We start from the raw sequence: 27,087 nt of genomic DNA, 5'->3' as shown, positions 1-27,087 counted from the left end.
TGTGTCCTCTACTCTTGTCTCGTCTAGCCCTTACTTGTTACACATAGCTATAAAATATCGCATTAAGCAGTTTTATGTATCTAGTAGGAAGAAAAACACAAACGCTACTGTGGATGAAACTTTATTTTACAATTACAAAATAGAAAAAAATAACAATAAAGTCATTTATAGTGTTCTGGACGATTATTTAAAATGTACACATTTTACTGCTGTTAACATACAATCTAACTTTGTTTTGAACAAAATATGACATTATAGAAATGATTTTATTGCTGGTAGAAGCTTTTACTTTTTTGTTTTTTATTTATTTTCATTTATTTATTTATTTTGGTTATAACATGTAACTGGTTGTACCAAGTGTATAGTGTACAACCAAATATTTTAAATGATATTAGAATATTATAATGTTATTGTACGTTGGTGGTAAAAGCATTTGTATGGCACATGTAATGTTATTTCTACCCTGTATTGACTGTGTAGTGTTTATACAGATTCATACAGATTAGTCACATTAGATTAGCTTTCTATTCTGGCAGATTTTAACAAGAGATCTTGCTGTCATATCAGTTGTGTTTAGCAAAATAAGCAATTCTACAGCACAGACATCTAACACAAAGCTTGAAAAATAAATGGATATGTAAATTTGCCTTTTGACCAATAGCTAAGCTGCATTACTGCATTGCCCTGAAGGAGAGACTGTTTGTACTGCAGTGCAATAGATTCAAAAGAACAAGCTGATTTAGAATAGTAAAGGCTGCTCAGGATTGTCTGGTTTGATGCTTTTAGATGCATTTTAAATGCTGGTCAGGTTGGGCTAGGGTCAGGGTTCTACCAGCTGGAAAACTTGGGCAAGCAAATCTAAAAATGAAAAACCATGACACACATTAATTTAAGAGGGTAGCTGCAGTAACTCTCTGTTGTTTTTATTTTATCATTTATAAACACAAAGTTATCTTGATGGATCAAAGTATGTTTAAAAATCTGGTGACTGATTGAATAGCTAAGAAAGTAAACACTGAATTACTAACTAAACAGATTAATTTCAATCAGAATTTAGTATTTCAATGAAGTAATTATTTATTTTCCTGAAAGAGAGACTCTGGCTTTAGGGTTAGGGTTCCACCAGCTGGAAACCATCTTAGGCAAGCAAATCTAAAAATGAAAAACCATGGCACACATTAATTTAAGAGGGTAGTATTTTAAAAATCTGGTGACTGAATGCATAGCTAAGAAAGTAAATACTGAATTGCTAACTGGACCAAATAAATTGAAGGAATTCTTTAATTAAACAGATTAATTGCAATCAAATGTGTTATTTTAATGAATTGTGTATTACATGTAATCAATTAAGCACCATAAAAAAATGTATACAGTCTTCAGGAATATTTTTTCTTTAAGAGGATATTTTTGGTTCCAGTTATTTTACATTTAAAACATTTACCACCCACAATATAAAAATATTCATAGCATTATAAAAGTGGAACATTATATCCTGGAATACGTTTTAGACTCACACATTTACAAGGAGTTGTAACAGTTAAACTCCTAATACACAATTTTCATAAATTCTTTAAAACAAATGAAGAAATAAAAACTCATAAATGTTCCGATTATGTGCACAATTCTACACACACATTCACTTTCATTTTGTACGTTTTTTGGGTTACAAATACATCCCCCATGCACTGTAATTTCCTCTGTACACATTAATAATAATGAGCATGAATCTGGTAGGCTAGTTAGTAGTGTGAGTGTATGTAGAGGTTAATAGATTGTGCATGTAAGAGTGTTCAGGTGGTTTTCTTGCGCAGGATGAAGTAGATGACGCAGGAGATGAAGGTCAGGGCGAAGGCGACCCAGGCGATGATGAAACTCGGACCGTAGTCTCCAAAATCATTTCTGTGGAATTTATCTGTGTAGATGGTGGCAGCGATCATGATACACAGACCTGTCAGAAAAGAATTTTTTTGTACATAAAACAGAACTTACAATTATACACAAACATTTAATGATCTGTGTCACATTTAATCAGATTTGAGCTTCTTTACCTGCAGGATCACATCACAGACTTACACATTGAAATTCTCCTGCTCACCACTAGAGGCCGATGTTACTGTTTCAATAGCTCAGTTTCTTTTCATTTACGACCTCAAATCAGAAGAAGTTGGGACAGTATGGAAAATGCAAATAAAATAAAAACACAGAGTTTGTTACATTTACTTTGACTTTTATTTGATGTCAGACAGGATGAACCTGAGATATTTCATGTTTTATCTGCTCAACTTCATTTCATTTATTAATAAACATCCATTCCTGTATTTCAGGCCTGCAACATATTACAAAAAAAGTTGGGACGAAGGCAATTTAGGGCTAGTAATGAGATAAAAAAAAAAAACTAAATAATGATGTGATTCTAAACAGGTGATTGTAATCATGGTTTTGTACAAAAACAGCATTCAAGAAAGGCTGAGAGTCTCTGATGAGTAAAGATGATCAGAGGATCCAGTTGTGTGAAAAAATGATTGAAATGTTTAAAAACAATGAACCTCAAAAGAAGATTGGAAGGGATTTGCATATTTCTCCCTCTACAGTGCAGAAAATCATTAAACCATTCAAGGAATCGGGACGAATTTCCATAACTACATGGGTGAGGGATTCGTTTGGCAAACATTTATCAAGCACTACAATACAAGGTTACTGCACAAATGATACTTAAACCATTATGCCTTATGTTAACCACATCCAAAAGCGTCATTGAATTCTCTGGGCTCAGAGTCATCTAGGATGGACCATCACACAGTGGAAACGTGTATTGTGGTCAGATTCCAGGTCTTTTTTTGGAAAAATGGACGCCAGGTGCTCTGGACCAAAGACGACAAGGACCGTCCAGACTGTTATCAGTAACATGTCCAAAAGCCAGGGTCTGTCATGGTATGGGGGTGTATCAGTACCAGGGTCTGTCATGGTATGGGGGTGTGTTAGTACCAGGGTCTGTCATGGTATGAGGGTGTGTCAGTACCAGGGTCTGTCATGGTATGGGGGTGTGTCAGTGCCCTTGGTAAAGGTCATTTACACTCTGTGATGCATCATTAATGCAGAAAAGTACATTGAGATCTTAGAGCAACATGTGCTGCCTTCAAGACATCGTCTTTTCCAGGGACGTCCAGCATTTTTCAACAAAATAATGCAAAACCACCTGCTGCACACATTATAAAGGTGTGACTGCGGAAAACATCTTTTAAGTGTGGTGAAATGGAACGGCAACATTACAAAGTGGTAAATGCTTTACTGTCCCAACCCTTTTTGGAATGTGTTGCAAGCCTGAAATGCAGGAATGGATGTTTAATTAATAAATGAAATGAAGTTGAGCAGATAAAACATGAAATATCTCAGGTTCATCCTGTCTGACATCAAATAAAAGTCAAAGTAAATGTAAAGAACTCTGTGTTTTTATTTTATTTGCATTTTCCATACTGTCCCAACTTTTTCTGATTTGGGGTTGTACATTTAGCAAACACATTTATCCAATTGAGGGTTAAGGATATTGCTCCGGGGCCAAGCAGTGGCAACTTGGCGATAGTGGGACTTTGACCAGCAACATTAAGATTGTTAGTCCAGTACCTTAACCGCTGAGCTATCACTGCCTTCCAAAGTTTAAATACATTCTTGCATACACAATCACATATCTAATCATAAGTATTCACACCCCCACCAATCACCATAAAAAATTTGATAAAGGCTAGATCGTTATGGGCAGGTGGCTGGAATAAAGTATCGCTAAATTAGCAATTGGTGGCACGGCAGCCATGGTAAGCACCCACCAACAGTGGTCTGAGGAGGTACAAGCAACAAACCACAGTCAGGTTGAGGACATGAAGGCTGTGGATCAAACTGCAGATCATTTACATCCTACTGATGAGGTGAATGTTTCACAGCACAAAGTGAATCAAATGCTTCTGTGTCTGCATAATACCAGGTCAGTCAAAATGACCATGCAGACTCCAGTTCATTTTAAAGCTCCTACAGTGGACATGCAGGTGGCAGAACTGGACATTGGGGCAATGAAAGCAGGTCAGGTCTAATAAAATCCCATTATCTCTGGGCTCATGTGGATGGCCAGGCACATGTGTATCGTTTACTCTGGGAACAGATGGCACCAGGATGCACCTTGAAAAGAATGACCTGCTGGTAATATCCTGGTACCAGATACCACAAGACATCTTTTAGCTCTTGTCCATGCCTCTGTTTTGACAGCAAATAATTGTGTGGTCCTAATGTTTTGACTCATCAATGTATATATAACAGAACAATGTATAAAATGATAGAGGCATAACATTAAGAACTTGTGTGTGTGTGTGTGTGTGTGTGTGTGTGTGTGTGAGTGTGTGTGAGTGTGTACGTACATGCCAGCAACTGAAAGATTCCAGAAAAAGTGAAGCGTCTTCCTTTAGGCAGAGTGAAGAGCTGAGCCAGGAACACAAACACTCCGATCCCTGAGAACACACACGCTAACACAGTGCTAGCCTGCACTGCCTGCAGGTAATCTACACATACACACACACACACACACACACATTTATTACAATTACTATATTAATACAGATTAATGACATTGCTGCAAAGTGTCAAATATTTTCAGCATTAATGATGCCCTCACACACCCGTGCCATGGGCACCAAAGCACCCTTAACCTAGCTTTTCAACCTTATACTGCTAATTATCTTGGAGGGGGGAGGGGGTCACAGGCTGATTATTACTGGGTGTTGTTGACATGTGACTTCTGCTCTGCATAATGCGGCCCTGACTTGGATGCCTCAATAAACAGTGACAAAACTATACTTTCTTGCTAAGGGTGGTCTAACCTAGGCAGTGTGACTTTAGTTTCATGATTGCTTCAGTTTATTATAAGGAATTAAGCTAATCTGTTAAGATGCTCTCATGTCCCTTTTCATATCTGTTATTCAGAAACCTTTTTATGCATACATGAAGTGTGTGTGTGTGTGTGTGTGTGTGTGTGTGTGTGTGTGTGTGTGTGGACGTGTACCTGCAGGATAGGATTCAGGAACATCTGTGAAGTTCCAATGATTGTTGCTCCACAGCCAGCGTCCCCAAATATCAGTGGACATGGTTTCAGTCTTCCACCAGGCCTATTAACAAAGAGCATCAGAGTCATTAACATTAGCGGTTAGCATTTATATTATATATGATGACCCAGCTGACATGCAGTTTTGATATGCTGGTTAACAACATGAGTTAAATAGAAACTTAGGGTGCTCAGGTGTCAGTTCGCTGTCCTCAATCGGGGCGGGGTAAGCACCAGTAGAGAGGAAGCATAACGTATTTTCTTTTTCTTCTTCAAACACCAGTAAAAAACTGTGATTTGTTAATTCAACTAATAAACTGACTTTTAATGTTTTGGCTGATCAAATGAAATATAAATGAATGAATAAGGAACACATTTATTTGTCATATATACATACATCAATCAGCCATAACATTAAAACCACCCCCTTGTTTCTACACTCACTGTCTATTTTATCAGCTCCACTTACCATATAGAAGCACTTTGTAGTTCACCAATTACTGACTGTAGTCCATCTGTTTCTCTACATGCCTTGTTATCCCCCTTTCACCCTGTTCTTCAATGATCAGGACCCCCACAGGACCACTACAGAGCAGGTATTATTTAGGTGGTGGATCATTCTCAGCACTGCAGTGACACTGACATGGTGGTGGTGTGTTAGTGTGTGTTGTGCTGGTATGAGTGGATCAGACACAGCAGCGCTGCTGGAGTTTTTAATTACCCTGTCCACTCACTGTCCACTCTATTAGACACTCCTACCTAGTTAATCCACCTTGTAGATGTAAAGTCAGAGACGATCGCTCATCTATTGCTGCTGTTTGAGTTGATCATCAGTGGCCACAGGACGCTGCCCATGGGACGCTGTTGGCTGGATATTTTTGGTTGGTGGACTATTCTCAGTCCAGCAGTGCTGCTGTGTCTGATCCACTCATACCAGCACAACACACACTAACACACCAGCACCATGTCAGTGTCACTGCAGTGCTGAGAATGATCCAACACCCAAATAATACCTGCTCTGTGGTGGTCCCGTGGGGGTCCTGACCATTGAAGAACAGCGTGAAAGGGGGGTAACAAAGTATGTAGAGAAACAGATGGACTACAGTCAGTACTTGTAGAACTACAAAGTGCTTCTATATGGTAAGTGGAGCTGATAAAATGGACTGTGAGTGTAGAAACAAGGAGGTGGTTTTAATGTTTAATGTTAGAGATGTCCCGATCCGATCTCAAAGATCGGGATCGGGCCGATCAAGGCATTTTTTAACTGATCGGAATCGGCTTTACTAAACCCGATCGTAATCCCGATCTTTTGTTTTACATCAGCATGTCTGCTGTGTGAAAATATTTTGAATTGGAAAGTGAAACAAGTCCAACAGCGGTGTAATGTCTGCACTGTGAGCGTTTCACGAGGCGGTGGGAGCAGAGCTCCGTTCATTACTGTAGAATTTTACTGTTTATATGGTGTGTGAGTCAAGGATCACTCCGGTTTACAAAACAACGTAGTCATGCACTGGTTTAATAAAGAAATAAATACACGGTATATTCACATATTGTCGGGAGCAGAACACTTTATTAACTTCTTCTGTTACGGTACCGAATACCGGACAGCTAGAGCCAAGCACGCTAGTTCATGCACTATGGAAGCCCCAAAGGGTCAAAACACACTCACTTCGCATAGAAACGTCCATCAAACCATTGTCACAATACAAGCACTTTAAAAACTGGCTTTCCTTCATAACAAAAGAGCCTGTCCATTTTATTTTGGTATTCAGGTTTTACTGTAATGCTTTTAAGTAACTTTTTTTCTTATATTCAAGTTAAGCCGCTACACAGATTTCTGTTCATTTTTAGCATTAAACAGATTTTTTTTTTTCGAATGTAAAGAAAAAACTTGAAAAGAAAAGAAAAGAAAGAAAAGAAACTGTAATTATCTCACTCATTTTGATTGATTTTGTAAAAATACAAAACATTAAGCCAATAGCTTGGATGCAGCATTTTTCCCTTCAGCACTGCAGAGCTATTCAGTTGTTAAACATAAACTCTGGATTAATTTGAATAACTGTAATGTACTTGAAGTGTGCACTGTGTAAACAGTATTATCTAGTTCTTATCTAGACAATATCTAGAAAATACAAGTATCGGTTTGAGACTCGGTATCGGATCGGGATCAAAATTAATAATCGGGATCGGTATCGAGAACAAAAAAACGTGATCGGGACATCCCTATTTAATGCGACTATGTATGTGACAAATAAACCTTGATTTGATTTGATTTGATTTGATTTGTTTTGGCTGATCAGTGTATACAGGTGTACAGTACAACAACATTCTTCCTTCGCATATTCCAGCTTGTTTGAAAGCTAGGGGTCAGAGTGCAGGGTCAGCCATTGTACGGCGCCCCTGGAGCAGAGAGGGTTAAGGGCCTTGCTCAAGGGCCCAACAGTGGCTGCACTGGGCTGAGAGCTGGGAATCGAACTCAGTTTATTTAAAATGAATGTATTATGTACAAAGCTTCATGAGTCATCAAAACTCATGCTTATATTTAATACTGTAATATTCTAACACTCATTTTGTGTAGAATTGGGACAAAGTATTTTAACTGTAGTTATACAGGGTATAAGATTTACTCCAATAACAGGGACACTATGGACTAGATGCACGGCGGTAAGAAGGCGCAACAGAATTTGTGCTTGATTGATTGATGTGGGTGAGGAAGATAAGCCTCCAGCTGTAATCAACCAGGTTACAAGAGTTATAAGCCAGCTTCATGTGGTCATTTGCTTCCAGGAAGGCAACTTCTGAATATCAAATACTGTAGAGCCACTGACCAATGCATTAAAAACATTAATACATTAAAAAGTGAGTTCAAGACTGATTTATTTTTCTCTTACCATGCAAGTTCAAGTATATTGAACCTTGACTTTTGATTCCAAACACTGGAGCACAGCTAACAAGCTTAACTCATGCTAATGATATAATAGAACTAACTTGAAACTAACTAGAACTAATAGTGCTAACTTGCACCAGGTGGAAGTGTTTCTATCTATCTATCTATCTATCTATCTATCTATCTATCTATCTATCTATCTATCTATCTATCTATCTATCTATCTGTCTGTCTGTCTGTCTGTCTGTCTGTCTGTCTGTTTATCTGTCTGTCTATCTATCTGTCTGTCTATCTATTTGTCTGTCTGTTTGTCTATCTATCTATCTATCTATCTATCTATCTATCTATCTATCTATCTATCTATCTATCTATCTGTCTGTCTGTCTGTTTATCTGTCTGTCTATCTATCTGTCTGTCTATCTATCTGTCTGTTTATCTATCTATCTATCTATCTATCTATCTATCTATCTATCTATCTATCTATCTATCTATCTATCTATCTATCTATCTGTCTGTCTATCTATTTGTCTGTCTGTCTATCTATATGTCTGTCTGTTTATCTATCTGTCTGTCTGTTTATCTAGCTGTCTGTCTGTTTATCTATCTGTCTGTCTGTTTGTCTATCTATCTATCGATCTGTCTGTCTGTCTGTCCTCAATTTCCTTCGGGTTTAATAAAGTATCTATCTATCTGTCTGTCTGTCTGTCTGTCCTCAATTTCCTTTGGGATTAATAAAGTATCTGTCTATCTGTCTGTCTGTCTGTCTGTCTGTCTGTCTATCTATCTATCTATCTATCTATCTATCTATCTATCTATCTATCTATCTATCTATCTATCTATCTATCTATCTATCTGTGCTGGTGTCTTCCATTTGTGTACACTTCTACTCTCACTTAAGGTAGGCTTCTTGATTAAATATACTGTAACTTTTAACTGATTAGTTGGCTTCAGGTGTTTATTGTTATAACTAGTTTCTGTCAGTTGGGGGCGGGGCTAAGCTCAGTTTAAATTGATTGTGTTGACATCTTAGCAATCAATGCTGTGGTCTTTCATCTGTGTACACTTCCGCTCTTGGTTAAGTTATGTATGTAATTTCTAATGCTCTTATTCATTTCTTGCAAAAATGTTGTCTACTTAAACTAGAGTGAGGTAATGTTTACTGTGGAAGCACTTCTGTAAGTCACTCTTTCTTTGCTGGGGCTGTGGATGTTTTTGTCATTCTTTTGTTACTGTTTTTGGTATTTGAATACCACTTATTTTCCCTTTACTTTTTTTTTGTTTGTGGCTTTTCACATTCTTCTACCATTGTTATGCATCCTGCAAATCGGGTCCATCTCATTTCAGTTAGTACTTTTTTGCATTATTTATTTAAAACCATTGTGATGGTTTCTATTTATTTCACTTGTGTGTGTACATGTCTGTGTGTATGAAGGGGGGTCACTTACATTTTCGATGGTGCAAGCAAGCAGGAGAATGAATGAAGTAATATGAAGGAGAAAAATACCAGCTAGTAGTACCAACATGATGACTGAAAAAGAAAAAGAGAAAGAGGTATTTCATAAATGATGTAAACCCATGACAACAGAATGCTAGTAGCATTAACAAACATCATTCATTTATCTTCATTAATAGTATCATACTGCTTGTTAAATAAGTTTAAATAATCTATTGAAAGTTTGGATCATTACACAAAACATAATACTGCACAAAGGGAAACTCTAAAAAGTTTACCTAATTTAATAGGTAAGACAATTTAAACACAGGGCTTCTTCAGGAACATTATGCCCTAATGTAAAGAACATCCAGAAAATCAAGGTGAAGTTGGTGAAATATATTTGTCTAAAAAAAGATGCAATCCTTTAGGACTCCACCAAACCACATAGCAAGCCTTTATCTCCAGTGACTGCCCTCTTTACCATCCTCTAAGGTCAGTTCATGACTCCAAATTATTAAACACTCACTCACTTTCTTAACCGCTTATCCAATCAGGGTCATGGGGAGGTGCTGGAGCCTATCCCAGTTTTTCAAAGGGTGCAAGGAATACAGTGGAAAGTGGACTGGACACACACACACACACACACATTCACCTATAGGGCAATTCAGTGTCTCCAATTAACCTGACTGCATGTCTTTGGACTGTGGGGTGAAACCGGAGCTCCCAGAGGAAACCCTCGCAGACACGGGGAGAACATGCAAACTCCACACAGAAAGGACCTGGGCCGCCCCACCTGGGGATTGAACCCAGGACCTTCTTGCTGTGAGGTGACAGCGCTACCCACCGAGCTTCTGTGCCGCCCCAATTATTAAACAGATGAGGCACAAATGGTATTTATAGAGGGTTAGCAAAGAGGGAACTACTGCAAAACCAAGGTAAACATCAGTTCTTGTCTGGCACTGATAGGTGAACCTAATTGATCCACATTTCTTTTGGAACCCTTTTTATTGGACAAACCAATCAAAACAAGAGATTCTGGACTTCTGGTTTTATTATATTTAAGTTTTATTATATAGTTTTATAATATTTTGTTATATTTAGATTAAGTGTTATTATATCAAATAAAGAGCAAATCCATTGACTGAATGATTAGAACACAAACTACTTTGTCTATGTGTATCAGTAGTAAACTTTGATGAATTTGAGTTGTTTCATAATTATTATTAATTAATATATCCCCTGGCTCTTCTCACTTCTATCATATGCTTTTAATAGCCATCAAATAGCTTTTTGTACAGTAGTATGGCTCTGGTTGGATTTTCGACCTCTGTACTTAGCAAAATTGGTTCGACTATGACCTCACCTTCCAGTGTAAGGTCAATACTTTGGGAATGTCATGCCAAACACTTATTTTTCCCTGAGTCAGTAATTCTGAAACCACTTTAACATGCTTTTTAGGTCGTGTCCTGCAGGAACACCCAACGTAGGTGTCAGATTTAAAGTAAGCAGGGGCTTTTTTTCTCTTGTAAAGCAGCCTTTGAGTCCAAGATGACATAAAGCTTATTTGATTGTTTACAGCACATAAGGTGAGAGTTAGGGGTTTTCTTTCTAACCTTGGCAAAAGACTCATGTTTCATGTACTTTCCATGTACTTGAGACCTGAAGTTGGTTAGCAATGGCTTTAAGGGACATCACTCATTTCCTGTGAATATATAATATGCTTTCTGTGAGATTCCTGAATTTACTGTTTGCAATGCTCAGTCAAACTATTAGCCTTGTTAATGATGACACAGCTCTAATCAGCCATAATCAATAATGATCAATAAGGAGGCCATGGTATAAAGTGACATCATAGAACTTTCTACACCAACAAATTAAACATCTAAGTTGCTGTCTGTGTATTTTTGACCCACAAAAGAGAACTATCTTTTTGACAAAGAAGTCTGTGTCTACTTATTCAGTCACAAAAAAGAACTGTTGCAGCACTTATTGAAAACCCAAACATCATTAACATTTGCTTTATGGTGTAGAAGCAGGTGGACACTTAACCAGGAGCTTGTTAGACATCCCATTTCAAAACCATGTGCTTTGTCCCTCCCCCACTTTGTGGCTATAACAGCCTATACTTCTCTGGAAAAGCTTTCCACAGCAACATGTTTGTCTTTGGAAATATATGACCATTCAGCCATGTTTAAATTTATCCCAGAGGTGTTGAATGAGGTCAGTTCAGGTTGAGGTCAGACCTTATTGACCTTGTTTTACTGTACATTGCCATGGCCATGTAGAGATTGTAAAGGACCTTCCACAAAAGCATATAATGTATTTTACAAACTATATCTTAAAATACTTCCCAAAAACTACCAAAACCGAGTGTAGTCGGATAAGAGTAGTTTGAATTCTAAGCAGCAAAATTTCTACTGATTTTCAGTGACCCTTTGCACCAAGAGAAGGAGTGACTCTAAACCAGCGGTCCCCACCACGGAGCGGTTTCATATAAGATATAATTTCAGAAACCTGCGGGGGAGGAAGGATTTTAAATAGATTTACTATAGAATGGAAAATCATTGTGAAGCCTGAGCTTTTTTTTGATGCAACGAGACACTGCTCCCACCTAGTGGTGATTGAAGACAATAACACCCAAAGACATTTAGAAATGTAATTGCCCCTGTAGGGATCTCTAATTATTTATTCTTTCTGTGCGGCCCTGTAATAAATAAGTGGTTGGGGACCACTGGTCTAAACCATTCAAATAAAATACACCCCACACCTCAGCAAAACAGAGCCACCAAACTCCTCACCTTGATGTTCATGCATTCAGACCTATACTGTTCTCTTAATGTACTCATTTACATTGACCATTTGAAAAGTATAAGATTGTTTGTTTAATAGGATTTTAACGTCATGTTTTACACTTTGGTTACATTCATGGCAGGAACGGTAGTTATTTATTACACAAGATTCATCAGCTTACAAGTTTATATCAAACACAGTCCTGGACAATTCAGTGTCTCCAAATTCACCTCACTTGCACATCTTTGGACTGTGGGAGGAAACCGGAGCACCCGGAGGAAACCCATGCGGACACGGGGAGAACATGCAAACTCCACACAGAAAGGACCTGAACCGCCCCACCTGGGGATCGAACCCAAGACCTTCTTGCTGTGAGTCGACAGTGCCGCCCAAGAAGTAAAAGATAACCATGTTTTTCCATGTTTATTATGAATAATATTATGAAGCATAATGTTATGGGAACTCTTTTTTTCAGTGGGCTGACTGTCTTAAACCCTTACTGAAGAGGGAAAAGGTTGGAATTTGGGGTCAAATTCCTGCAAACAAAACAGAAAATATAATAAAAGGCCAATCAAAATGTAGTTTTGACAGGTGTAATCAAAAGTGTGATTTAACATGGAGACTCATGTCTCAAAAAATCTGAAATCATTCATTATTTTAGGAGGTCCAATTTAAGTAGAGCTTAAATATGGGGAAATGGTCTGTAGGCTTAGTGGTTGAGGTACTGGACTAGTCATCAGAGGGGCCATGTTGCCACTGTTGGGTCCCTGAGTCAGGCCCTTAAAATGTCTGATATATGCCATAAGTGTTCAAATATCTCACAGTTAGACTACTGCAACTTCGTCCTGGCAGGTGCTCCTATGTCCACTTTTAAACCCTTACAACTCATTCAAAACCAACCTATACACTGCCACATCACCCCACTGCTGTGTTCTCTTCACTGGCTTACTGTAGCTGCACGCATTCAGTTTAAAACACTGAAAGCTCACCTACAAAGCCAAAAATGGACCAGCCCCAAGCTACCTGCATGGTCTAATCAAACCCCACTCTGTACCACACAACCTCCAATCCACTAGTCTCACTCGTCTTGATCCTCCACCCAGGACTCGAGGAAGACGAGCATCAAGGCTCTTCTCTGTACTTCCACCTAAGTGGTGGAACGAGCTTCCTCTGTCTGTCCGAACATCTAAATCTCTTGCTGTCTTTAAAAAACGATTAAAAAACCTTCATCACCGCCTTACTAAGCACTTAAGCTGACATGTACTTAGTTACTAATGCTCTTAATAATTTATTGCATTAAAAAATTGGTTCTAACAGGGTTTCAGCAGATTTATATGTATATATTCTGACTTTTTCAACAGAGCTCTGGAGGCGCAGTGGCTCAAACATTAATAGTTTTCAGGGTTTGGGGGTGAATACTTTTTAGAGGCACTGTTGAACAGAAATGCCTGATACGGAACGGGTGTTGTGTTTCAACCTCAAAGTTAGGAGTGTGTGTGAGTGTGTGTGTGTGTGTGTCTGTGCATGTTTGTAAGTAATCCTCTCCGGTTGGACGTGCCAGAACATCTTCAGGTGTGTGTTTCATTAAACCCATTCAGGTGAGGCAGCTGCATTTTTCAAAATTGTGTAATGGGTGGGGCGAGCAGATGTGTGTGTGTGTGTGTGAGTGTGTGTAACCCTTAAACAATGTACAGTGTCACTTCAACTGCCCTATTTTTCCTATATAATCTTTCAGTACAGAGTATAAAGGTATTTGAATTGAAGAAGAAAACATGCATTTATACTAACTGATTCATCCTGGTGAAAACAATGGGGGCATCTACTACAGGACAACACACACACACGCTCTCTGACTCATTCACGTTTATTAAAATTTGCATGTTTTGGGAGGGAAACTGGTGTAACTGAAGGAAATGTGAGAAACAGTGTAGTTAGAAAACAGAATTAAACCCAGGTCTCCAAATGCCTGTGCTGCACCAAACATAAAGAATACATAATATTTACAATATGAGTTAAATATATTGAAGTGAGCCACATGAATTATTTACCTAAATAATAACTGCTTTGTCCTAATCAGGATTGCGGTGGGTTCAGAGCCTACCTAAAACAGCTGGACAGTCAGATCACCAATCTCTCAATGGGCATCACACACTTATATTTATGCATTTACATCTAGGAGCAGTTTGTAGCAGCCAATCCACCTATTGTAGGTTTTGGGGATTGGAGGAAACCTGTTGGAAAGCCATACTTACAGCTGCAAGGTTACATTGTTTGTTTTTAATAAAAGGAAAGTGTGTTTGCGTTTTATTAATCCTTCAGCGCTGTGTATACACAAAGCATTTATAGTTTTTTAGAAGGTGTGTCTCAAATGAACAGATTACTGGGTCACCAAACATGACAGATTCCTCAGAGCCAGGACCAGCACCCTGAATCACTTTGCCTTCAGACCTAATTGATGAAGACAGTTTATTACATCTGAGAGTAGAAGAATTTAGAGTATGGGCTGGCGACCTGTCCAGGAGGGGGCCTGAATCAGATAAAGCGGTGGTAAAACAGACAATGAATAAATAAATTAATTGAGGCGGCTCAATAAACAGTAGAGCTCCAGAACAAGTACTGTATATCAGGAAGAACGCAAGAGGGTGGGGTCATTTTATACATTATTAATATCCTTAATTATTGGTGCATGTTTATTATTTGTGATAATGGTAACAAATCAGTAAATCCTACCTCATTAAATACAATTTTTATATATCATTTTATGTTTTCCATTTGATTCATGGAGTGTACAGACTTTTGCACTCAACTGTATTGTCAGTGTGTGAAAGAGAGGAGGGTTGGTGGATGAGTTGTAACCTGTCTGAAGCTTTGCACATAAATGCCACTCCCTGAAACTGACTGCACAAAATACCTACACACACACACACACTACAACGTTAATGAAGGAAGTCACAGACTGAATATCTGAAACTTTATTTAGTTATCCAAATAAAGACTTGAGTGAAAGCATCTATTAAATCATCTTACCTGATGCTCAGATTTAAATTTTAGACCAAAGAGTGATTAGATTCAAACCATTCAGACATTTAACAAGCATTGTTTTGCAAATTGGGTGTGGTTTAGTGGAGAATTTCGATAGAAAATGCCATTGTGTATTAGTTAGCAGTTGGGAATTCATTATCATTTTTCAGCATCAAATACACTGATCAGCCATAACATTAAAACCACCCCCTTGTTTCTACACTCACTGTCCATTTTATCAGCTCCACTTACCATATAGAAGCACTTTGTAGTTCTACAATTACTGACTGTAGTCCATCTGTTTCCCTGCATGCTTTGTTAGCCCACTTTCATGCTGTTCTTCCATAGTCAGGACTCTCCCAGGTACCACTACAGAGCAGGTATTATTTAGGTGGTGGATCATTCTCAGCACTGCAGTAACACTGACATGGTGGTGGTGTGTTAGTGTGTGTTGTGCTGGTATGAGTGGATAAGACACAGCAGCACTGATACAGAGTTTTTAAACACCTCACTGTCACTGCTGGACTGAGAATAGTCCACCAACCAAAAACATCCAGCCAACAGCGCCCCGTGGGCAGCGTCCTGTGACCACTGATGAAGGTCTAGAAGATGACCAAATCAAACAGCAGCAATAGATGATTTTACATCTACAAGGTGGACCAACTGGGTAGGAGTGTCTAATAGAGTGGACAGTGAGTGGACACGGTATTTCAAAACTCCAGCAGCACCGCTGTGTCTGATCCACTCATACCAGCACAACACACACTAACACACCACCACCATGTCAGTGTCACTGCAGTGCTGAGAATGATCCACCACCTAAATAATACCTGCTCTATAGTGGTCCTGACCATTAAAGAACGGGGTGAGAGCAGGTTAAAAAGGTATGCAGAGAAACAGATGGACTACAGTCAGTAATTGTAGAACTACAAAGTGCTCCTATATGATAAGTGGAGCTGATAAAACGGACAGTGTGTGGTTTTAAAAAAGAAGTGAATTAGTTCATGGGATTTTACATCCAAAACCTGGTGTAACAGAAACTGTCTTTGAATATAAACATGTTTTAGCATATAGCAGCTTATCTGGGTTATAAGATGTTCTATATGACAACAAATTATCACACAAAGAATTACAATATAACAAATGTGATGCTGTTCTTACAACACCCGCCAGATAATATAACACAGACACTTTTATAATCATTAAGTATTTAAGTACATCCCAGTTATTTCCTTTTCAGATGTAAAAAAACAAGCCAATGAAGACACAGTATGAATTGTAATAATATAATCTATTACTTCTGTACACAAAGACAGTACTGAGTACTGCTTTAAATCAGACACACTGCTCGTTTCATGTCCCACCACAACATCTCTATTGGGTTCAAGTCATGAGTTTCACTACAAAAGATTCATTCTGTTTTTGCAGTTTGATTACTGTTCTGTTGATTAGCACAAATACGCCTCAGCTTCAGCTCACAGACAGACGACTTTACATTCCTCTCAAGATTTTCCTGAAAGGGTGTGAAATGTATGGCTCTCTTAATAATGCCAAGTCATCTAGATCCTAAAGCAGCAAAGCACCACCACGCCATCACACTACATTCACCATGTATGACTGGTGTTATTATGTTCATACTGTGCTCATCAAACATAATGAGACCCTTTATGTCCAATCTAAAAAGCTGTCATTTGTATTGGCCTGTCAATGAAACCTCAAACTATTTTATTAAATACTGTTTTACCTGTATTTATGTATTTTTCTTTGGTTTCCTCTGTGTAATATCATGTGTGTAAATGATCTGAAACAGTTTAGTGTGGTAAATAGGTAATAACAGAGGCATTCAGAAATGTAGCAACTACCTTTTGGCACTCATATGTATTATACAAAACATATTTACATTTCACAATAGTAAAACTAAGCTGCACCTCATCTAATATGACTGTTACACAACAAAACTATTACAAATACTGATGTTGAGAAAATATTTTCAATATCCCGAAACCCTGTTGTAATTATATTGATAAGTCACTAATAACAAACCGCTAATGTTTGCCAATATATTTTACAGGACTGACTTAATATATATTAATTTTACAATTTAACGACAACACACAAATTAATACTTAATTTCAATCACCTGTAGTTGTCTACACAGTTTGGATCCCAGACATATTGGGTGTGTTCGAAAAACTAGTGAGCTCTCTACATAGACGTCATTTTACATCATCCTACGTGCACTGTTGATAGGGACAGTGGTAGCCTAGTGGGTAGAGCTTTGGGCTATCAACCAGAAGATTGGTGGTTAAATCCAGGCTCTGCTATGCAGCCACTATTGGGTCCTTGAGCAAGGCCCTTAACCCTGTCTGCTCCAGGGGCGCCATACGATGGCTGACCCTGCACTCCAACCCCAGTTTCCAAACAAGCTGGAATATGCGAAGAAAGAATTTCATTGTACTGTATAACTGTATATGTATATATTACAAATAAAGTATATCTATGTCTATATCTATCTTATCTCCCGAGAAGGAGGCTGTTTAAAATCCTAGATGCCTTAACATGCTCACTACTGAGGTATCTAAAAATTTAAACAATATTTTGACTCAAGAACGAGGAAGCATTCGATGCTGCCTCAGCAGTGAAGGCAATTCCAGCATTCAGTGAAGCACAACTTTTCTCACAGAAAAATAAAAAACATTGTGGACGGTGCAGAGAAACGAACATGTTATCTTCAAACGTAAATAAATTATTATTGATTTTTAATATAAGTTTATAAGTAAGAATTCTCTCTATTGAGGCAGCTGCCTATGTAGGCAGTAAGACAGCAAGGCAGGTTTTCTAACACACCCAATATTTCAAAGGCAGATTGTATATAAGTAATGTAATTAAACTTAATTATTCCAAACTATATGTTATGTTCTAGTACTACAGAATATTTCTCTTGTGGTATCAGCCAGTACTGAAAACCCATCGCAGTACTAACTCTGTCTGTCCTTACCTTTTTAATACAATAGCCTATCTAATTCTTTTGGATGCAACCTCTGGATATTTACCATGAATTACAGTCACCCGAGGTGTTACAAGGCTTTAAAGGGTAAGCTTTTGTAAGTTTTGATAGAACTGATGGCATATACGCAAATGAGTTGGTTTTTTGTGCTCATTTGGATTATTTAGCTACTCATAAGACTAATATAAGATTTTAAAAAGCATGGCCTCTGGGATCAATTCAAAGAATGTCTGGAAACTTTGATTTGTGAGAGCAATAATGACTGAACTATTTGACTATTTGCTGAAGGACCTGCAGCATGACACCATGCTAGATTTATAGGCTGGAGTTTAAACTCATTTAAGTGGTAAGAGTGATGAGTCTACTGTGCTTTTGGCATTGCATTGATCAAACGCGCCCTTGGAAACCTGAAAAATGGACATTACAGACAAGAGATTACAGAGTAAACACTTCAATATGATTATTTTGGCCACTGTTTGCTCCTGCGAGATTCATTTAAAGCCACAGAGAGAGGTTTATAAGAATCAGTAAGAGTGACTAAACAGCAGACAGACTTGTTTATATAATGATACATTACAAGAGCAGAAGTTTTTAGACACCCCTCTTTTTTGAGTTTAGCTATTTCAGTTACACCTACTGCTATTACATTAATTAACGTATATGATTCCAATGCCAGAAGCTCCCGTTTCCTGCAAAGAGCCCTGACATTAACCCAGTGAAACACATTTGGAATAAATTGCAATGTTTATTGTGAGCCAGGCCTTGTGTCTAACATCAGTGCCTTATTTAACAAATGCTGTATTGACTGAGTTGCCCCAAATTGCCACAGACGTATTACAAAAAAGACAGTGTGAAAAGCCTTCCTAAATTGGTAGCCACAAAGAGCATGGTTTTGTGACGTCCACATACTTTAGCCATTTATTGTATATACCAAAAACTATAAAAAGAATTGGTGTTGGACTAAACTAACCAGTTACATACAGGTATAAAGCCTAAAGGTTATTGCAGCAGGGATTAAAAATGAATGAAGGTTTCTACAGGCATGAACACCATTCATTAGAAATTATCTACAACCAGTAGCACAACTGGTCTGCTGTGTTCATGCTGTGAACTGCTTTATACTGAAGAATAGTTGATCCAAAAATGGCAGAAAAGCTAATAATAGTGTCAATAGTTTTATACAACATTACCCAGCTTGAATATACACTTACATTTACGGCGTTTAGAACAATGGTGACTGATACAATGCAATTAAGGGCCTTGCTCAGAGGACCAACAGTGGCAAATTGGCAGAGGTTACATTTGAACCAGTAACCTTCTGTCCACTAAACCATTACCTTAACCACTAAACTACCACTGCCCTACATATAAGTCAATAAAAATGTAGTTTATTGAGGTACTCAAGTGACAAAGCATAAAACCTGATAGAACGCCACTGTGGAAAGTCTGAGCTCTCACATTTGAATCTCAGCTGTGCTACCATGTCACGTCTAAGGGTTGGATGGTCAGTTGGGGTTTCTCCTCATTGCCACTGCACAGACCTCTGGAGGCACCTGCATGGTTTATATAGGGAAGGAATACTCAATAGATGGACTCCAGTCCAGGTTACTAGAACATTTTGTCTATTCAGTTTGTCTATTCAAGACAAACTGCAAATATTTCTGTTGCACAAAAAGACTGCAGAAGCTTAACAATATGAGGATTACATGCAGAGAAACATTTCTTGACTTAAATGTCAAACTCCACGGCAGAAACAATACTGTGTGACCCCATGTCAGCAGTGTGTACTTTTCAGACAAGAGTACATGGTAACCAGCAGAATTATGCTGCATTTCTGATTAGGTTAACTGAAGATTTCAAAACTGACTTTGTGTCCTGAAGACTTCATTCTGGGTAAACAAGTTTTACTGTGCATTGAAAACCCATGTCTCATCAAAGATGTCACTGAATTCTCAGTAAAAACACAAAGAGTCTGCCCAGGGGCAAATAAGGCTTCTTTCTAAACACAGTTGATTGAGCTCCAAGAAAATATTGCTCTACAGGAAGCTCACTGTGACCCAGTGACATTCTGGACAAAGATGGTTTACAGCAGCAAACATTCCTCTTCTGCAGAAAGTGGTCAATCACATTCTCACCATGTCTGCTCTAACGTACATGTGTGAATCAGCATTTTCAATAATAAATATGGTAAAGAATTCACACCGCAGTGCATTTATAAATGAACACTTACAATAGTGCACTTATAAATGAACACTTACAATAGTGCCTTTGTTTAAAGACTTGGTAATAGATACCAGATGTTATTTATCCCATTAAATTGCAGTGTTTGTGTAAATAGTTCTGAGTTCTGAATTTTTTGAGGACTAGCCTCATCCTCGTCTTGTGCTTTGTATATGCATGGGAGGGCATGGCATATTTTTCCTAGATGGAGCTTCAGCTTTGTGGTAATTTGGTAAGTGACACATAGTGTACCTTCTAAATTTCTATGCCCTTACTCACCAGAGACAGTTCTGGATTTGATTGTGTACCATATTGTACTGTAGGATACCATGCAATGGAAAAGGGTCATATGTCTCCCAGACCCACAGAAGTCCAAATAAAAGCCAGTTACTGCCTTTCATATTAGTCACATCAGTATGTGGTTTTTGAATGAGTCAGTGGATCTACACAGTGAATTGTTTATCAGATCGGATTTGACATATTTTCCAATCTGATTCACTGATGTATTTCAGCTGTGGGTGCATGTGCTGTTGACTTGCACAACAAAGATCATATAATTCAGTAAACCTTCCCCCACCACTATCACCCTGCCTAGATTTACTCATTCATTTAGTTATGCATCATTAGTAACTGCTTTATCCTGATCATGTTCACAGTGGCTCCAGCTTCAGGGAATACACCCTGGATAATCCATCACAGGGCACCACACACTTACACATTTACTCACACATTTAATCAGGTGCAGTTTAGAGCAACTAATCCACATTCTGTGTGTTTTTGGAAAATTAGATTAAACCAGAGTAACATGGCAAATTTGTGAATGCACTCTCTGAAGACAGGGACCAAAAAATAAGTTTTAACTCCCAAGAGTCCCAAAGCTTTGGTGAACCCACATTACCTGTGCACCACAGAAGAGTATAAAAAATATGTTCAAGATAAAGATCTCTATGTCACTTTTGTCTCCCAAACCCGGAGCATAAACAAACAATCAGCATTTCAGCAGGGTTTGTACACATGGATACATGTGGGTTTTATGGTGAGTTTGAACGAAACTACAATTACAACTACAAGAACTAAAATAATTTAAATGGTTGTCGACTGTTATCTTTCTTAATTTTAAAGACGCAGCATGTTGGAGTCTGTAGAAAATATTAGGTTAATTAACATTCAAGGTGACATTGATGATGGGTGCAAAAAAGAACCCTATCTGCACTGTTACCATATGTATAGTGGAGGACCTGGGATGTCCTAGTGCTGGTTTATCTTTAAAGGCTCTGAAATTCTGTTTGGAAGTTGCCATCAAGTGCCAGGAGATTTTGGGTGTGTTTGAAACCTAGTGAGCTGCCTTGCTGTCTTACTGCCTACATAGGCAGCTATCTAAGTAGAGAGGATTCTAATAATCGAATGCACTACTTAGATAGCAAGCTGACACAGTTAGCCTTAAGCCATTCAAACCGATGAGATGAGGTGGCACAACGCGCTAGCGTGTGAACTAACATCTACCGAAAATGGTTACATTTGCTGACAAGCCCGAATTTGCAAATAAATGACACTTGTGCACATTTATACAATTAAATTAGATTAGATTAGATTAGATTCAACTTTATTGTCATTGTGCAGAGTACAAGTACAGAGCCAACAAAATGCAGTGGTTGAAATATACATGATAATTTATTTACGTTTGAAAATAACTCAATGCTCCGCACCATACTCCATATTTTTTTATTTTTTGTGAGAAAAGTCATGCCGCACTGAATGCTGGGATTGCCTTCAGCGCTAAGGCAGCATCGGATGCTCCCTCATTATTCAGTCAAAATAGCGTTGAGATTTAAGGTGCCTTACTCGGGAGCATTTTAAGGTATCTAAGAATTCGAACAGCCTCCTTCTCGGGAGCGTGCATAGGATGACGTAAAACGCTGTCTATGTAGAGAGCTCACTAGGTTTTCGAACACACCCTTTAACTCAAATGAAATACAAATCATACAACATTCACACAACAAACATTAGAAAATAATAAAGAAAATATTGTGTTATTGTGGTATTTTTTATTTTATATATATGTTCATATGGTGTGTTTTGACGTGTGTTGTTTTTAAGAAGTATTAAAAGGGTTAAATTGCATAAGTTAAATAATCTGTACTGTCTCTTTAAGAGATGAGTGTGATTTCCCGCGTTTTTCCCTGAGGCAGCACTGAGAGTTGAGGGCAACATGGAGTTTCTCCATGTAAAATATGTAACTTACAAAGCACTAAATAATGAAAAATGGTGTTTATACACAGCATTACCTGTTTACGGTATTTTTTATGTTTTGTTTTGCTTTGTGGTTGTAAAAGTGAGTTAATGTCGAGTGAGTTAGGCAGGTAATTCATCAGCTTTGAGCAGGTTAGTCAAGTGTATTCAAATAGATATTAAGAATTTATTTTCATATTTTCTCAGCCTTTTCTACATGGTTTCACTGACATTTATTAATTTTTAGCTTTTACAACACAGGTATGTTACTCTGAATGTAGTTCTGTATCTGTGCTTTATAGTATACTTTTGAAGCAAAATGTCGCCTCAAGTTCTAATCAATAGGTTCATTTTTTATAAGCTATTTTTATTTAAAATCCACAGGTTTTAATGTATAACCCAGCTAGATAAAAATTAATTTATTTTCTGTTCTACCACCACTGTTTCCTATTCAGGGTTGCTGTGGGTACGTTTCACTGGCCAAAAATTAAGGAACACCTCAGGGCGGTTCGCCAGTCCATCACAGGGCAAACACACACACATTCACACCTGAGGGCAATTTTTAGTCTTTTGACTGTTGGAGGAAACTGGAACACCCGGAGGAAACCCAATTAGACACAGGAGAACATGCAAACTCCACACAGAAAGGACCCAGACCGTCTTGCTGTGAGGTGACAGTGCTACCCCAATTTTTAATGTATAATCCAGTTAGATATAATATTCACTTATTCATTCAGTGTCAAGTCAAGTCTCTTTAAGAGATGAGTGTGATTTCCCGCGTTTTTCCCTGAGGCAGCACTGAGAGCTGAGGCAACATGGAGTTTCTTATGGTATAGTGGTATAGTGGTATAAAGCGCTATATAAAAAATAAAATTGACTTGACAGTGTCTGTTTTACCACCACTGTTTCCTATTCAGGGTTGCTGTGGGTACGTTTCACTGGGCGAAAATTAGGGAACACCTTGGGTCAGTCCGCCAGTCCATCACAGGGCAAACACACACACATTCACACATAAGGGCAGTTTTTAGTCTTTGAAACCCAATTAGACACGGGGAGAACATGCAAACTCCACACTACAGGCAAGCCGTAGCCTAGTGGTTAAGGTACTGGACTAGTGACCAGAAGGTCGCTGGTTCAAGCCCCACCATTGCCAGGTTGCTGCTGTTGGGCCCTTGAGCAAGGCCCTCAACCCTCAATTGCTCAGACTGTATACTGTAACTGTACTGTAAGTCGCTTTGGATAAAGGGCCGAAAATGTAAATGTATTGTAAATGTAGAAAGGACCTGGACCGCTCCACCTGGTAATCAAACCCAGGACCTCCTTGCTGTGATGTGGCGGTGCTACCCACCGTGTAGCAAAATATACAGTTTGGATATTCTATGTTCCATTTTATTTGTCATTTTATTTTATTAATGTAAACACCAGTATAATTAGAGGTTTTATATTGTGTCTTCTCACTGGTATGGGACTGTTTTTATCCTTTACAGGCTTGTTCCAAAAGAACTGAGCAGTATAGAACCAGTTACATCAATATCATTTATGTTCCCTGATCTAAACCCCTGTTCAGTTATCAGTCAGAAAGGGAAAGTTCTACTTCTCTGTAACTCATTTTTTCACATGTACGTTTGAAGAGAGAAAAAAAAACCCAAAAGGGTTTATTTTTAGTGTCAACTACACTTTTGAGTCTATAGGGAAGAATTATTATGACACTATTATACTGTGCTCTGGTGTGTAAAAGGCTTATGTAACCAAACTAGCACATGTTTTACATGCTTGTCTTAATGCTCAGCAGCTTCTTCTGCAAGTTACATTTCTTTTGGAGAGGTTTCCAAATCCCAAAATTAACACACACACACACAGTTTGAACGATGGTATTATTGGTATTATTACTTAATATGGTCACAGTAAAGGGGCAGGGTGACAGAACATTCTAAACTGAAAGGCATTCCAAGGCAGGCTATTACACCCTCATTACCTCACACCTAGGTTCAAATTAAAGTACTCATTTCACAGGCATGCTTTACATTTATGTAGTTGGGCAAGCTGTAGCCTAGTGGTTAAGGTGCTGGACTAGTAATCTGAAGGTCACTGGTTCAAGCCCCACTACTGCCAGGTTGCTGCTGGTGGGCCCTTGAGCAAGGCCCTTAACCCTTGATTGCTCAGACTGTATACTGTAACTGTAAGTCGCTTTGGATAAAGACGTCTGCTAAATGCCGAAAATGTAAATGTAAATGTAGTTGGCAGATGCGAATATGCCATCCAAACAACTGAAGGTTAAACCCATTACTTAAAGGCCCAGCAGTGGCAGCTTGGTGTTGGTAGGGCTTGAACCTTCAACCTTGTAATTAGTAGAGTACTTAAACCACCGCCCTGGACGCAACGCATCAAGAGCTGCCCAGGTCAGGATTAAATTAGAGCCCTAAAGCCAGGAGCCTTCAACACTTCCTCCTGCTCTATTGTATCAGAAATGCAAAATGGGATTGGTGTATATATTATTGTTAACCAATCAGATTCAGGTATGATGGGGAAACTAAATCTGTCTGGATTAGAGCAAGCTAACCGAAGAATTACAACAGACGACACACCCCGTGTACTCTACTGTGACTCTTAAGTCAGTAACTGTAGATTTTACCACAATACAGAAAAGAAACTCAAAAACAACCAATACATGGTTGCTATGGTGCATGATTATAACTTTAATTATGTTAGTATTTCTGCCAATTCGAAATGTTAATTATTACTCACTCACTGTCTTAACCGCTTATTCAATTAGGGTCGCACGGGGGGGGGGGGGGGGGGGTTGCTGGAGCCTATCCCAGCTTTTCAATAGGCGCAAGGCATACAGTAACCCCCTGGACGGGGCGCCAGTCTATCGCAGGGCAGACACACACATACACACACCCATTCACCTATAAGGCAATTTAGTGTCTCCAATTAACCTCACTTACATGTCTTTATACTGTGGGAGGAAACCGGAGCTCCCAGAGGAAACCCCCGCAGACACGGGGAGAGCATGCAAACTCCACACAGACAGGACCCGGACCGCCCCGCCTGGGGATCGAACCCAGGAGCTTCTTGCTGTGAGGCGACAGTGCTACCCACTGAGCCACCGTGCCACCCATGTTAATTATTAATCAAGATTAATTTTAATTTAATTGTTAAAAAGTTCAGGCTCCTCTGAGTTTCTTATACGTCAAATGAGAACCGTTATTCAATCCCTAACTTTAATGCTGTATGGATTTTAAAAAGTGAACAACGGACGCAGGTGTGAGAAGGAATCAAGTGTGGATCAAATCAGATAGTTGCATCAGATGACACACCCCACTCATGAGTCTTGTACTGTACATTTGACTTTGACTCATTTGGCACATAACTCATCTTATATGGACCTTAAGTCACCAAAAAAACACAGCTTTACAGTAAAGTGTGTTCAAGTTCTACCAACACTAGCTTATTTTATGTCTGTGGGTTAACCTTTAAATGTTTTGGAAATTCTGAGTTGTGGGTGGAAACAAATGGTAGTTGTTTGAGTTTCTTGTATACTTTTATATACATAGTGTAATATTTTTGATGTAATGTGATTAGGAAGAATACAAAACCTTGGAATTAAGCTTAGTAACGTATGGCCATGTACATAGCAATACAAATATATACTATAAATATATAACTATAAAATATATAGAGTTTTAACTGCATCTTGGCAAGACAACTGTGTATTTAAAAAATCTTTATAAGTAATACATTTAAAAAAGATGTGGTTAAATTTGTCCGACCATGTGTGTGTGTGTGTGTGTGTGTTTAGTATATAACGTGAGGAGTTTGAGACATGCCTTGAAGTTATTGTTTGCAGATTTTTGGTCCCCACAAATGCAGCAATACAACAGTTTGTGTAAAGAACATCAGCTTCCAATTTCTGTTGTTTACAGACCTTCCAAAAAGTTACCCAACACACACACACAGCTGTTTTTTCTTCATACCAGTCCAAAATAAAAGCTCATGCAGTAAATGTGTGAGGTTTCTTACCTTATAGCTGAGTGTGTAGGGTGTGTTGTTGTTCCTGTGCGTTCTTCACTCTTACACACTTTGTTCAGTGTAAAAAATGTTCTTCTGAGTGTAGACTACAAAATTGTGACCAAACCCACTCACACTCCTCCCCTCACCATTCCACCCCTCTTCTACTCCTCCCCCATTATTCCACCCCTCTTTTACTCCACCCAGGACCGAGCCACTCCTCTTTCACTCTTCCCCTCAGCCTTCCTCCCCTCTATCACACCATTCCTCTATCGTTCCTGCCCTAACCATTGCACCCTCTGTTACATTAACCCCTTCCTCCCTTTACTACCCCTCACCGCATTCTTACCACATATTCACACGTCACCACACCATCTTTCCATCAACCAGTTTGTCGAATTTTG

General features: G+C 38.6%; 1 protein-coding gene across 1 annotated transcript; it reads right to left on the bottom strand.

Moving 5' to 3' along the window:
• Positions 1-166: 166 nt before the first annotated feature.
• On the bottom strand, positions 167-26,774 carry LOC134334761 (epithelial membrane protein 2-like). Its single transcript, XM_063017214.1, has 5 exons — positions 26,696-26,774; positions 9,416-9,498; positions 5,045-5,147; positions 4,404-4,544; positions 167-1,948 (listed from the first exon to the last, which is right to left on the bottom strand). Exons 2-5 carry the CDS (start codon positions 9,491-9,493, stop codon positions 1,791-1,793), a joined length of 480 nt encoding a protein of 159 aa, XP_062873284.1. The 5' UTR covers positions 9,494-9,498; positions 26,696-26,774; the 3' UTR covers positions 167-1,790.
• Positions 26,775-27,087: the final 313 nt, after the last annotated feature.

Source organism: Trichomycterus rosablanca, chromosome 2, assembly GCF_030014385.1.
Source record: "Trichomycterus rosablanca isolate fTriRos1 chromosome 2, fTriRos1.hap1, whole genome shotgun sequence".
Taxonomy (NCBI): Eukaryota; Metazoa; Chordata; class Actinopteri; order Siluriformes; family Trichomycteridae; genus Trichomycterus; species Trichomycterus rosablanca.
Note: the sequence above shows the minus strand (reverse complement) of the source record. Positions and strands in the feature narration are given on the sequence as shown.

Coding starts and splice junctions, on each gene's coding strand:
- LOC134334761 (XM_063017214.1), bottom strand. CDS start 9,493: ATGTTGGTACTACTAGCTGGTATTTTTCTCCTTCATATTACTTCATTC. Junction 5,148..9,415: donor TTGCTTGCACCATCGAAAAT/GTAAGTGACCCC, acceptor CTTTGTTAATAG/GCCTGGTGGAAGACTGAAAC. Junction 1,949..4,403: donor AATCTTTCAGTTGCTGGCAT/GTACGTACACAC, acceptor CTTTTCTGACAG/GTCTGTGTATCATGATCGCT.